The following is a 12,290-nucleotide window of genomic DNA, read 5'->3' as shown; positions in this document are numbered from 1 at the left end:
TTTTTTTTTTTTTTTTTTTTTTTTTTTTTTTTTTTTTTTTTTTTTGTAGAAGGGGATGTCTGCAAATGTTCCCTTAGAGAAATTTGCAGAGTTGCATTGCTTGGTGGAATGCTAGCCCAATAATTATTTTGTTTATATGGTGAAAAATGATGCCCTGGCTTCAAGAATCAGGCTTTTGTCATGAATAGCAGTTTCATGCTTGTGAAGACTGAAATGGATTGATTGGTCTGAGCACTTATTAAAGTGCCTTAAGAATAAATGTTTTTTTTCCTAAAGAACATCTATGATAAAATATTTATAAATGTTTAAATATATATTATTTAAATGGTTCACATTGGTTTTTTTTTCTCTTCCTTTTTTTTCCTCTCTCTTTCTTTCTCTTTTTCTTTCTTTCTTTCTGGCCAGGGCATTACTCTGTGGTCTAACCTGGAGTGTAGTGCAGCAACCACAGCCACTGTAGCCTCAACCTCCCAGGCTCAAGCGATCTGCTCAGCCTCAACTTCCTAGGCTCAAGCGATCTGCCCACCTCAGCCTCTCAAGTAGCTAGGACCATAGGCGCATGCCACCATGCCTGGCTATTTTATTTTCATTATTATTATTATTTTTTGTAGAGACAAGGCCTCGTTAGATACTTTGCCAGGGCTAGTCTTGAACACCTGGGCTCAAGTGATCCTCCCACCTCAGCCTCCCAAAGGGCTTGGATTATAGGCATGAACTACCATGCCCAGCTGATTTGACATTGGGATGCACTTCAAAATGATCCAGTGCCAGAGGAGGGAAATGGGCAGAAGTAGAGATGAAATAGGATGGGCCACAGAGAAAGTTCATTAATCTATTCTTTATGCTTTGGTCTATGTTTGAAATTTTCCATAAGGAAAACTTGAAAAACAATTATTTTGTAAACAAATGGCCCTATGGAATAAAAATATATTGTAAAAAATTGTTTATAAAATACTCTGACTCCAAACTCAAAACGTTCTTATTCCGAATATTTATGTAATCAAATAAAATATTTGAAATTAATAGGGACTTCCATTTAGCTTATGTGATCCTTATTTAGTAAAAATGCCACAAGAGTTAGTTCTATCAAATAGATTTATATGGCAGACTGCTCTTTTATAGTCAATTTTAACTCAAACAACTATTTAATAGTCACTTACTATATGCAAAGAAATACTGTACATTACAGTTTTCTTGTTGACATCATTTTTAAGTACCTGTTTATAACTTAGAAGCTAAGGATGCACTGTATCAGAAAGTAATACAACTGAATTAAAAAAAAATATTTTGAGTCTGATTTTCATTAATTTGGCCAGGCTGTCTTCAACTTTCTTCTCCAGATTTCTGAGATGTACTGCATTTTTGTCCAGACCCAGTCTTCCTGATCTTTTTCACTGAGTAGAGAATAACATGCTCATGTGATTTCACTTTATTCTGGATAAACTCAACCAGACGCGGAAATGCCATTCAGAGCAATGGAGCACCCTAGTGGCCTGAAGGAGCCAAGGACTCTCATTCACCATTTGAATCGGGTCTCATCGTTTTTGAAACCAAGCGACTAGAAATAATTAGCATAATAATATTAGCCACATCATCACATGAGATGAAAAAAGTGTTGTGAATTAATGGGATCTTTATATCCAAAATGGCACAGACAATTAAACATTTAGTCAATATTAATTTTAAGGGCCAAGTAGCCTAGACACTGTGTCCCAGAGTTATACATCCCCATAATCAGTATAAAGTGCGTTTGGCATTCTTGAGTTTATGGGACAATTCTCTTCAACTACAGTCTTATGACAATGACTCATTGCCCCTCAGTGAGCAAATACTAATTTTAAAACTTTTTTTTCTGTTTCTTTTCTCCTGCGGTCTGAGCAGCATTGCATAGGCGGCTAGAGGAAGAGACTCTAGAGACAGATTGACTGCACTCAAGTCATTCTCTGTCCCCCATGAGCACAGTAACTTTGAGCAAGTAGATTAATCTCCCTGTGCCCCAGTTTTTCCACCTGTAAAATGGAGATAAGTGGAGCAGATGTCTTATAGTGTTGTGAGAATTAGATTATTCAGACAGTGCCTGGTACACAGTAAGCACTACAATTCCTTGCTGCAAACATTTCTTCTCAGACTGCAGTCACATCCATCATCTGCACAATCATATCTTTCCTATATGTGTATCCACCACTCTTAGAATCTGCATGATTGTCTATACTTCCAATTGCATATCCAAGAATCTATAGAAAATGCACTGGTTTGGGTAACACAGAGTTTGCGAAATCCTACATATAAGGCTACGGAATAGTAATGGAGTAGAATTACACGAGAAACAACCTTGCTTCCTGTACACAACTCATCGTACATTATAGCCCATTATATTTTAACCAGAAATAACTAAAGTAGTGAATTACTGAGCGGTTTAATCTTGTCGCGGTCACTGTTCCAAACAGCCAAGGAGAACATTTTGAACCCTTCTGCAAAATTTGTGCAATAATTTTCCCCTATGAAAACTGAACAAAAAAAGGAACTTTAGTTAATTTAAGAAGCCTGAAGGGTAAATTAGCCACACACTGTATTATTTGGTTAAAAAAAGCTATTTCACGGTGAAAATAAAAATGCCTTTAAGCATAAAGAAAGTACAGTAAAAGATTTAAAACTTGAAAGAAATTCCAAAGAAGTCATTGAATTCATTCAGAAGAAAACGGATTACTGACCTCAGGATCAAACTGTGTAAACTTTAAGAGTCATATAACCAGCACCAGTGCTGAGCACCAGCACCGAACGCTTTTCCTTCCACAGCTTATGTTGAACCTCTCCTACATTCTAAAAGAATGACCTGAACTATCCCATGAGAACATGACATCCGAACTTGTAAACTTGTTTCCCTCATCACAGCCCATAAAGAATTAGACACTAGGCTGGGCATGGTGGTTCACGTCTGTAATCCCAGCACTTTGGGAGGCTGAGGCGGGCAGATCACCTGCGGTCAGGAGTTTGAGACCAGCCTGGCTAACATCGTGAAACCCCGTCTCTACTAAAAACACAAAAATTAGCCAGGCATGGTGGCGGGCGCTTATAATTCCAGCTACTTGGGAGGCTGAGGCAGAACAATTGCTTGAACTTGGGAGGTGGAGGTTGCAGTGAGCCAAGATTGCCCTCTAACAAGAGCAAAACTCAGTCTCAAAAAAAAAAAAAAAAAAAAAAAAAAGAATTATTATACACTTCTCAACTGTGTAGTCAACTGTGTAGTTAGGACTCCCATAATCTGGTGTGCGGGGATGACCTGGTCTGGTATTGCTAAGTTTTCTATTACTACAGCAACTGTGCAAGTGGCCAAAGTTGCCAATTCGTATATTTTTGAGAAAGTCATAAGTGGCTCAATCCAATCTTTTCACATGAAAAAGTATTGCAGAAAAGCCCACAATAAGAAAATAGATGTCTTATAATTATAGTTGAACTATGTTGTACTTGAGATTTTGATGTGTGTTCCCAAATACTGGTTAATACCACCACAGGGAAATATAATTAGCAAATTTACACACTATGCCTGGAGGGCTCACTATAATTCTCGCTATCCTCTGAGGGGTAGACTTTGGGATTTCCAAATGATGAGGTCTGTCTAGAAATTCATTAACTTCACTTCCTTGAATAGAGTCAAGAAGAATTCGCCCTGTTCCATTCTCTAGTAAAATGAGGTTCATGAGGTTTTAATAAACTTTTAGTTCTAAAAGCAAATATTAATTTGTTCATTTAATGATTTTCTCTTATCCATTTTGTTCCTTGGAATGAAACACGATTTGTGAAATTCAAACATTCTGCTATTTACAAATACAATTTCATTTATTAATGGCCTATAATTAAGAAGAATTTGTTAGCTAAACAAACAATTAGCTTATTTGTCTGAAGAATAAATAGGGAGAAGGTTATTCATTCATCGTTAAAGGTTCTTAGCCTTGACCTACTTTTCACTTGTTCAGATTGCTTTCTAGATGTTCTAGTTTTTGTACCTAAAGTAATATTGCTAATCAAATGATGAATGCTTACATATTTATGTATTTTCTTTTGGTGAAGGAGCAGGTTAATGTATGCATAAAATGTTACTACATTGTAGATCAAAGTCTACTTCCAATCCTACCACTTAACCCTAAGGAAGGAATTTAACCTCTCCACCGTGAAGTTTTCCATGTATAAAACAAGAACGTCCACAGTTGCCACCTACCCTGTGTTACCAGTAGAGGGTCTTGACTGCAAGTTGTCCAGGTTCTTGGCATTTTTAACAAAGAATTGGAAAAACACCCAGCAAAGCAAAGAAAGAATGAAGCAACGAAAAAATGAAAGCAGGGATTTACCAAAAACAAAAGTACACTCCACAGTGTGGGATTGGGCTGGGCAGCAGCTCAAGGGCCCAGACACAGAATCTTCTCAGGTCCAAATACCCCCTAGAGGTTTCCCATTGGCCACTTCATGCTCACCTCATGTAAATAAAGTGGTGGCCTCCAATCAGAGGCTGAAGTGAAGTTAAAAGATCACACTCCTCTGCAAACATCTGATTGGTTGCAAAAAGCAATGGAACAGAGGCAAAGGTGAAGTTATAGAGTTGCATTTCTACACAAAGGAAGACTCTGCCTGCAGTAAGTCTGACTGGTTATGGACAGCTAATTTCCCATCTGTGGTGCAGAAAAGGTGGGGGTTTGCAGAGGGAGTAGCCTAGGGTCCTTTTTTTACTTAGGCACGGAAAGTTACGGTTTTCCTTTCAATTGAGTTCTAGGGAGTCGACATGAAAGCGCCTTAGGTTCCCTGCCTCCAGACCCTATCCTCCTGCCTCACCTAGAGAGGAGTGGGGGATCGAATGCCATCATGATGGAAGAGACTGGTTATAATTTTTCTTAAAGAGAAGATCCTTTTCATTAATGAACTTCTTCCCCAAAATACACACCATTGGGAAAACATTTTGGCTTTGTATACAAACCGTAACATGTCTTTTGGAAGATGAAGACATTCTTTGTGATTATTAAAGGAATCTGTGCAAAAACAGTACCTTTGGCACCCAGGCCGTGTCATCTGAAGGAAGAGCCATGTGGTTAGCCAGTTACAAAAGACTGGCAAAAAAAGTCATCATGAAAATCTTATTTTGCCAGCTACATTCTTCTTTTACAGGGACACAAAATAAATGTTTTTTAAGGCAGGGAACAGCCTGTCATGGAGCTCACTTAGTGGACTGATTCCCACCTGCAAACCCCACTGTGGGCTGAGTCACTGGATGAGAAAACACAGACAACGGGGCTGCGTTAGAGTGTTCCTTGGATGGCACACGACCAGAAGAAAAGCAGTTCATCCCAAACAGCCCACAGCCGAGTGGCATTAAGTGCAGGGTAGTAACTGGATAGGTCATCATCCCAGATACCACCAGGCAAAGCTAGATGGATGGCAAACCGCACAATGGGGTAGCCGTGAACTGTACATCAAACGGAAATCGGCAATAGAAACTTACCCAGAATACCACTTTCATGTTATAAGGAAGAATTAAAAAAAAGAAATCAGTAGCTAACATTTAACCTTCTCTGTCGAACATTTATCAAGTTATAATTTATTAAATCCAGTTGCGGTCTGTGTCTTTTTGTATCACGAGACTTTTCTGTCATATTCTGCAACACGGAAATATTAATTCCCACTCATTTGGTCACAGTGGGTGTATATGATTTTTTTTTCTTTTCAAGCTGATACCTGCTCTGAACGACCACGGCCATCACCTGAAACTTCACTCTTTCACATCTGTGCAGACACGGATGTACACAGGTGCACGCAATCACAGCGTCCATGCAAAAGGAGTGGGGGGATGTCTACTCCGCTTACCTTCGGCTTCCCTGATTTTTCTTCCCGCCGCGGATTTTCGAAGCACACTCCTCCCGGAGTTGAAGAGGCTGGCGAGCTCGTCCAGGGGGCTGCTGAGAGGCCTGGAGCTGGGAGGGCTGTAGGGCGCGGGGGGAGAGGCACTGGAGCCGGCCTTCCTGGCGTCGACCCTGGCTGCCTTCACCGGGGAATACGGGATCTTGGGGAAGGAGCTGCAGGACCCGGCCCCAGGGGCAGAGTTTGGCTTTGGGTGGACCTTGGGCACCTCTGCGCTCGGCCCCCCTTTCCCCAAGCTCACCGGGGCGGGCTCCGGAGGGAAGGCCAAGTGCGCGCAGGGTCTGAAGGGCGCGGGGGGCGGCCCGGGCGGGGGCGGGGGCGGCGTGGACGGCGGAGAGGCTCGGCCGGACCCGTTGAACAGCGCCAGGCCGGGGGACGCGGGCCTGTCGCCATCGCCCTTCTGGCTCTTGGAGTACTGCGGGGACAGCGGGCTCGACCCCTCCGACTGCACGGGGTACTTGAGGTTGGTCTCCAGGACCGGCAGCTTCTTCACCTCCAGGGGTGTCAGGGGCGACTCATCCGAGGCGGGGGAGCAGGTGACCGGGGTCGGGGGGAACACCAGCAGGGGCGGCCGGTGCGGCAGCAGGTTGGGGAAGGGCGGCGGGATGTCGCACGTGTCCCCAGGGGGCCCTGCCGCCTCGTCCTCCGGCGCGCCGTGGAGCAGGGGCGGCGATGCGCGCAGGAAGGAGCCCGCGCCTGGGCCGCCGTCGTCGGGCAGGCAACACTTCATCTCCTCGTACACGGACTCCCCGGGGTCCGGGCTATCCGGCCTGGCCGCGTGCCCCAGCATCTCGATGTACACCGGCTCGCCGTCGTCTTCGTCCCCCGGGGGCATGGCCGGGGGCAGCGCACACTGTGGGGTCCCGGGGGTCAGAACGCGCGCTGCTGTCCCCGGGGCGCCCGGGGGCCTCGCGTCCCCGGGCCGGGACCCCGATATCTCTTCGTAGGAGCCGCTGAGCTTGGTGTTGGGGCTGCGCTTGGGCTTTCGAGGAGGGATCTTCTTCATGGTGCTGTAGTCGTCGCTGTGCGGTCTGGGCCGGGCGAGAGCTGCGGCAGGAAAGGACACGGTCAGTGGGTGCCAGGCCAGGCCCACGGGTGCCCACCTCGCCCGGGACTCGCCTCGGAGCCACGGCCCTGCGCCCCGAGAATCCCAAGGGACCGGGCCTGCATGTTCCTCCACCCGCTAGGCTCCCTGGTTGAACCTGAACTCCCGAGACCACCACCGAGAAAAGAGAGATTTGATCTTGGAGACGGAAGACTCCCATCCCCTGATGAGGATGTCCAGCGGAACATCAGGGGGTTCCAGGACGTCAGCCACCCACGGAGGCCGCGGAGGTGAGGTCCCTGGAGACACAGTGGGGAAGGGACACTCAGGGATCAGGTGGTGGAACACACTTAGGTGTGGATGCTTAGGACCTAACACAGGTGTGACATAATGTACGGGTTGAACTGGTCCTTATGATTTGAAACTCAGGAGACCTGGCCAATTAGCTATTAATAGTTAGTGGCATATAGAAGCTTCCTGTCAGAAATGAGCGTGATTATTTAAATGATGTAAAATGGGCTGGGTGCAGTGGCTCACGCCTGTAATCTCAGCACTTTGGAGATGGCGGATCACCTGAGGTCAGGAGATCGAGACCATCCTGCCCAACATGGTGAAACCCCGTCTCTACTAAAAATACGATTAGTCATGTGTGGTGGCGGGCGTCTGTAGTCCCAGCACTTTGGGAGGCCAAGGTGGGCGGATCACCTGAGGTCAGGAGTTTGAGACCAGCCTGGCCAACACGGTGAAACCCCATCTCCACTAAAAATAAAAAAAATTAGCTGGGCCTCGTGGTACGCACCTGTAGTCCCAGCTACTCGGGAGGCTGAGGTAGGAGAATCGCTTGAACCTGGGAGGTGGAGGATGCAATGAGTCGAGATTGCACCACTGCACTCCAGCCTGGGCGACAGAGTGAGACTTGGTCTCAAATAAATAAAGAAATAAAGAAATAAAGAAATATAAATAAATAAATAAATAAATGAATAAAAATGATGTAAAATGGACAAAACAAAACAACAACAAAACACTTGTGTGGATGGAGAGTCTTTAAAAAAGGACTTTGTTCAAATGTCAGGGACGACAGGTTTTACAATCAGTACATTTCAATACTTAACAGAAACACATCCTTAACAAGGAAACCAAAAGAATAACATTTCCCTAAGAACTTTTCAAGGGGAAACTTCTGAAGGTAAAATAAGAAGCCATACTCAGAAAAACAAATAAGCATAGTGTTATTACAAGAGTGAATTTCAAAAGAGATGGAACAAAACTACTTAAATATGAATTTAAAACAATTATTGAAAATTAAGTCAAAAAATTCCACAAGACTTCTTTTTCTAATGCTTTTTCTGTAAATTATAATAATGTTTTATTAAATAAATATAATTTCTCTGATAACAGAGATGTTAATTTTGGAAAAATTATTTCGAGTCTTAGAAATACCTAAACTCCCAAACCTTGAATTATTTTACTAATTTGGTATTTTCTGAATCTGTAGGAACTCTTCATAGAGGCACATCTGCCTTTGTTGAGTTCCTGAGTTATTTAACTGAGGCAGTTGTATTCTTCCCTCACTATGACTGCACATTTTGACAGCAGTCTCTGTACCCAGTTTTTGGAAGACAATGCAGTCTAATGGTTAAAATTAAAGGTTTGGAATCAGATGGACGTGGGTTCCAATCTCAGCATGACCTTTTATTCATTCATTGAGTCATATGCATTCAACGAGTATTTACCGAGATAAATTCATGAGTAAAGATAAGTTCCCTACCCTCCTCTACCCTAGTGGGAAGAGTCATACAACAACAAAAATGGAAATACGCCAAATGAGTGAGTTCTACAGTATGTTAGAATGTGATACAGGCCACGAAGATGAGAACCAACAGGCCAGAGTGAGGGTCACAGAACTGTGTGTGTTTGTGCTGGGGTTGGTGGGGCAGGGTCGTCATTTTAGAAGAGCTCCTGGGCGAAGCGCTCTGAGTCTCAGGGTTGTCATGCATAGAATGGTGATATGAGTATGTATCTCAAAGGAATAAAATAGATACTGTAGGGAAAGTGCTTCACTCAGTTCTTGACACACTGTCACCAGAAAATGGGAATGGAAAAGAATGAAAGTAATTTTTGAACTCAACGGACATCTTTGTAAGTCAGTATTATACCGGGCTCCCCAAAGCAGCCAACATTTAAGAATAGAAAGTACCCAAAGTGTGTGCAGTTCTTTAATTAAGAAGCATTATTCCAGTGACTTTCAATGGGCTAAAACATAGCAGCCCCTGAGCTCCTAGAAAGTGAATAAAGCAACCCCATTTTTAACCTTAAGATTATAGAGTTGCTCTGATGATATGAATAATTTAAAGGATTTGTGAGAGACCGTATTTTCCAAAGCTGCCTTCAATAATATTTTCAGCCCCACATACTCTTCCAGAACCTGGAACCGGGGAGGGTCTCTGTGTCTGCCCCAATGAATACAATGATTAGAAGATGATGTTCCCTGCTTTCTGGGGCTGGGCCAATGACAATGCAGCCTCTACCTGGCCGCCTCCTTCCCTTGGGACACATGTCTAGGTAGCCCTGACTTCCACGTACACGTCTGTACACCCTGAAGCAGCCACGCCGTGGGAACTGTGGAGAGGCTACATAGAGGTGAGGGAGAGCCAGAGGACTCCGATCTGCTCCAGCCCTCGGCTGTCTGGTTTCCCATCCCAGACACCAGAGATGTAATTAACCATGACTTCCAGTGATCACAGCTGCAGCCACTATCTGACTGCAGTGATGAAAGAGGCTCCTTGAGAACTGCTCAGCAGAGCCCAGCCAAATACTAGAACCATGAGAGATATAATCACCTTATTTTGGTGTCTTCAGCTACTAAGTTGGAGAGGTTTGTTACATAACAATAGACAACTCATAAAGACATTGCTACCTGGCAGTGGACTCTGCTGTACAAAGAAAAACAAAAACAGAAAAACCCTTAAACTCTTAGAAGTTGCTTTGGGCCATGGGAGGAGCTTTGAAGGGACCATGAGGGGAAGCGTGGTGGCCTCAAGAAAGCTCTTGATGAGGCCTAAAGAACAGTGAGGAAGATGTTGGAAGCTGGAGGGAACAGAACATTTTAGCCACAGTGTTAAGTTTAGCAATACTATTTCACCTGCAGTCATGTGGAAAACAGAAAACAGAAGATGAACAGGGTGATGTAGCTAAGGAGATTTCCAGGCAGTATTAAAGTTGCCTCCTGGATTCTTCTAGCTGCCTAGAGTAAATCATGAGAATACAGAGATAAAGTAAAGAAAGAACTATTCACTATAAAGGAACAAGAACCTTCTGAGTTTAAAAATAAAATGGTTCTCACTGCCAGGCTCTTCAGACGGCAAATAATTTGAATGCTAAGAAATGACTTCCAGCCAGGCGTGGTGACTCATGCCTGTAATCCCAGCACTTTGGGAGGCCGAGGTGGGAAGATCACAAGGTCAGGAGTTCAAGACCAGCCTGCCCAATATGATGAAAACTGTTCTCTACTAAAAATACCCAGATTAGCCGGGTATGGTGGCACACGCCTGTAGTCTCAGCTACTTGGGAGGTTGAGGCAGGAGAATCACTTGAAACTGGGAGGTGGAGGTTGCAGAGAACCAAGACTGTACCACTGCATTCTAGCCTGGGCAACAGAGTGAGACTCCATCTCAAAAATAATAAAAGAATGAAGGAAGGAATGAAGGAAGGAAGGAAGGAAGGAAGGAAGGAAGGAAGGAAGGGAGGAAGGAAGGGAGGGAGGGAGGAAGGGAGGGAGGGAGGGGAAGGCAAGGGAGGGAGGGAGGGAAGGAAGGAAGGAAGGAAGGAAAGGGAGGGAGGGAGGGAGGGAGGAAATGACTTGTAAGTAGAAATAAAATTCAGGGAATTTTCAGAAAAACATGATCTAAAGATGAAATCAAGCACACACTGATGAGACCCTTCAAGAAGTACCCAGAAAAATCCAAGGAGGGGCTTCATAGGGCTTTTCAAGGAAGCAAAACCACAGGTCTAAGAATATCAAGGGCATTGACCCACAGAAATACTCAGTGAGCTTCCCCAGTTACTGGGGTTCAGTAACATTAGCAACATCCATCAAAAAGATTTGTGGATGTGGCTTTTCACTCATAAGGTGGATTATGAATTGATTCACAAGAAAGTCACAAAGCTTTTAAATGAATTTATCAGTTTACACTGAAAGGAGCAGCGTGCACACAAAGACGAAGAAACTTTGGTCTCTCAAAATATTGGCCAGGTGCAATGTGAGCCTGCAGTCCCAACTACCCCAGAAGCTGAGCAGGAGGATCCCTTCAGGCTAGGAGTTCAGGCTGCCGTGCGCTATGCTCATACCTGTGAATAGCCACCGCATTCCAGCTTGGACAACATAGCAAGACCTCACCTCTAAACAACAGCAACAACACAAGCCTGATCAGGAAGAAGCAGGCTGAGAAAACTACCAGCCTCCCAAACATAAATCACCTCTTGTGGATTGGGAATTATCAGTCAAAAAGGGGGGTGCCAAGATTCCAGAACATAGAGCTAAGAGCTACAGAAAATTATTTCCAGTCTGCGAATGGGACTAAATCCTCATGAAGGCACAAGCAACACGTATCCAGCTCTTGTTCACAACTGCCACCCACCGATGACCACTGTGTGTCACCTGATCTCCCTCCTGTGTCTGAACAGAAGCGTGCATCACAGTTATTCTCTGCCTGTCCCTCCAGTGTATTTTGGTTGTGTAGGGGATCCGGCAACTTGTCTTTTTGGTCATTAAATCTTCAGATGGAAGAGGACACCCTTGAGGCGCTGTCTCTCTCAGGAATCGTACCAGAGGCACTGGCACACCGGGATCTGATTTAGAGGATGCGATCTGGCCCTTGAACCTGAGCCAGATGTGATGCTGCAGGAGGCTTTGGGGAGTCTGGGGGAGGGGTGAGTATAGTTTGTATGAGAGAGGGATACAAATTGTTTTGTCCAGAGGGTGGACTGACACAGACGGTACTTTCCAACACCTTGGCCACCACAGTATATCCTTTCCAGAGGTAGAATCTGTTTCTCCTTTCCTAAACCTGGATGGGTGTTTGGGACTGAGGTGACGAAAGGAACGTGGCAGAAGGGAGTTTGCTCACCTCCCACGCTGGCTCCCTCAAAGCAAGGCTGCATCTACCGCTTTCTCTCTCCCAAAGCACATGCCCCCGAAGCACTGACTCTCCGTGAAAGAAGTTGGATACCCTGAAGCTGTCATGCTGCCCAAGCAATGCAGAGAGATCACATAGACAGAGAGAGACACCCAAGGAGTCGCTCTCCTCAGATGGCTGAGGCACCAGACATGCCTGTGACCGGC

The 12,290-nt window shown here is 44.7% G+C and overlaps 1 protein-coding gene across 3 annotated transcripts in view; it reads right to left on the bottom strand.

Annotated features, from left to right (window-relative positions):
- MYO16 (myosin XVI) overlaps nucleotides 1-12,290 on the bottom strand; it is a 702,327-nt gene that overhangs the window by 63,937 nt on the left and 626,100 nt on the right. For all 3 annotated transcript variants that reach the window (XM_025364355.1, XM_025364354.1, XM_025364353.1), the window contains exon 32: nucleotides 5,851-6,951. In XM_025364355.1, coding sequence (XP_025220140.1) covers nucleotides 5,851-6,951 — 1,101 coding nt within the window. The remainder of the gene's footprint in view (nucleotides 1-5,850; nucleotides 6,952-12,290) is intronic.

This window comes from Theropithecus gelada, chromosome 17 (genome assembly GCF_003255815.1).
Source record: "Theropithecus gelada isolate Dixy chromosome 17, Tgel_1.0, whole genome shotgun sequence".
NCBI lineage: Eukaryota > Metazoa > Chordata > Mammalia > Primates > Cercopithecidae > Theropithecus > Theropithecus gelada.
Note: the sequence above shows the minus strand (reverse complement) of the source record. Positions and strands in the feature narration are given on the sequence as shown.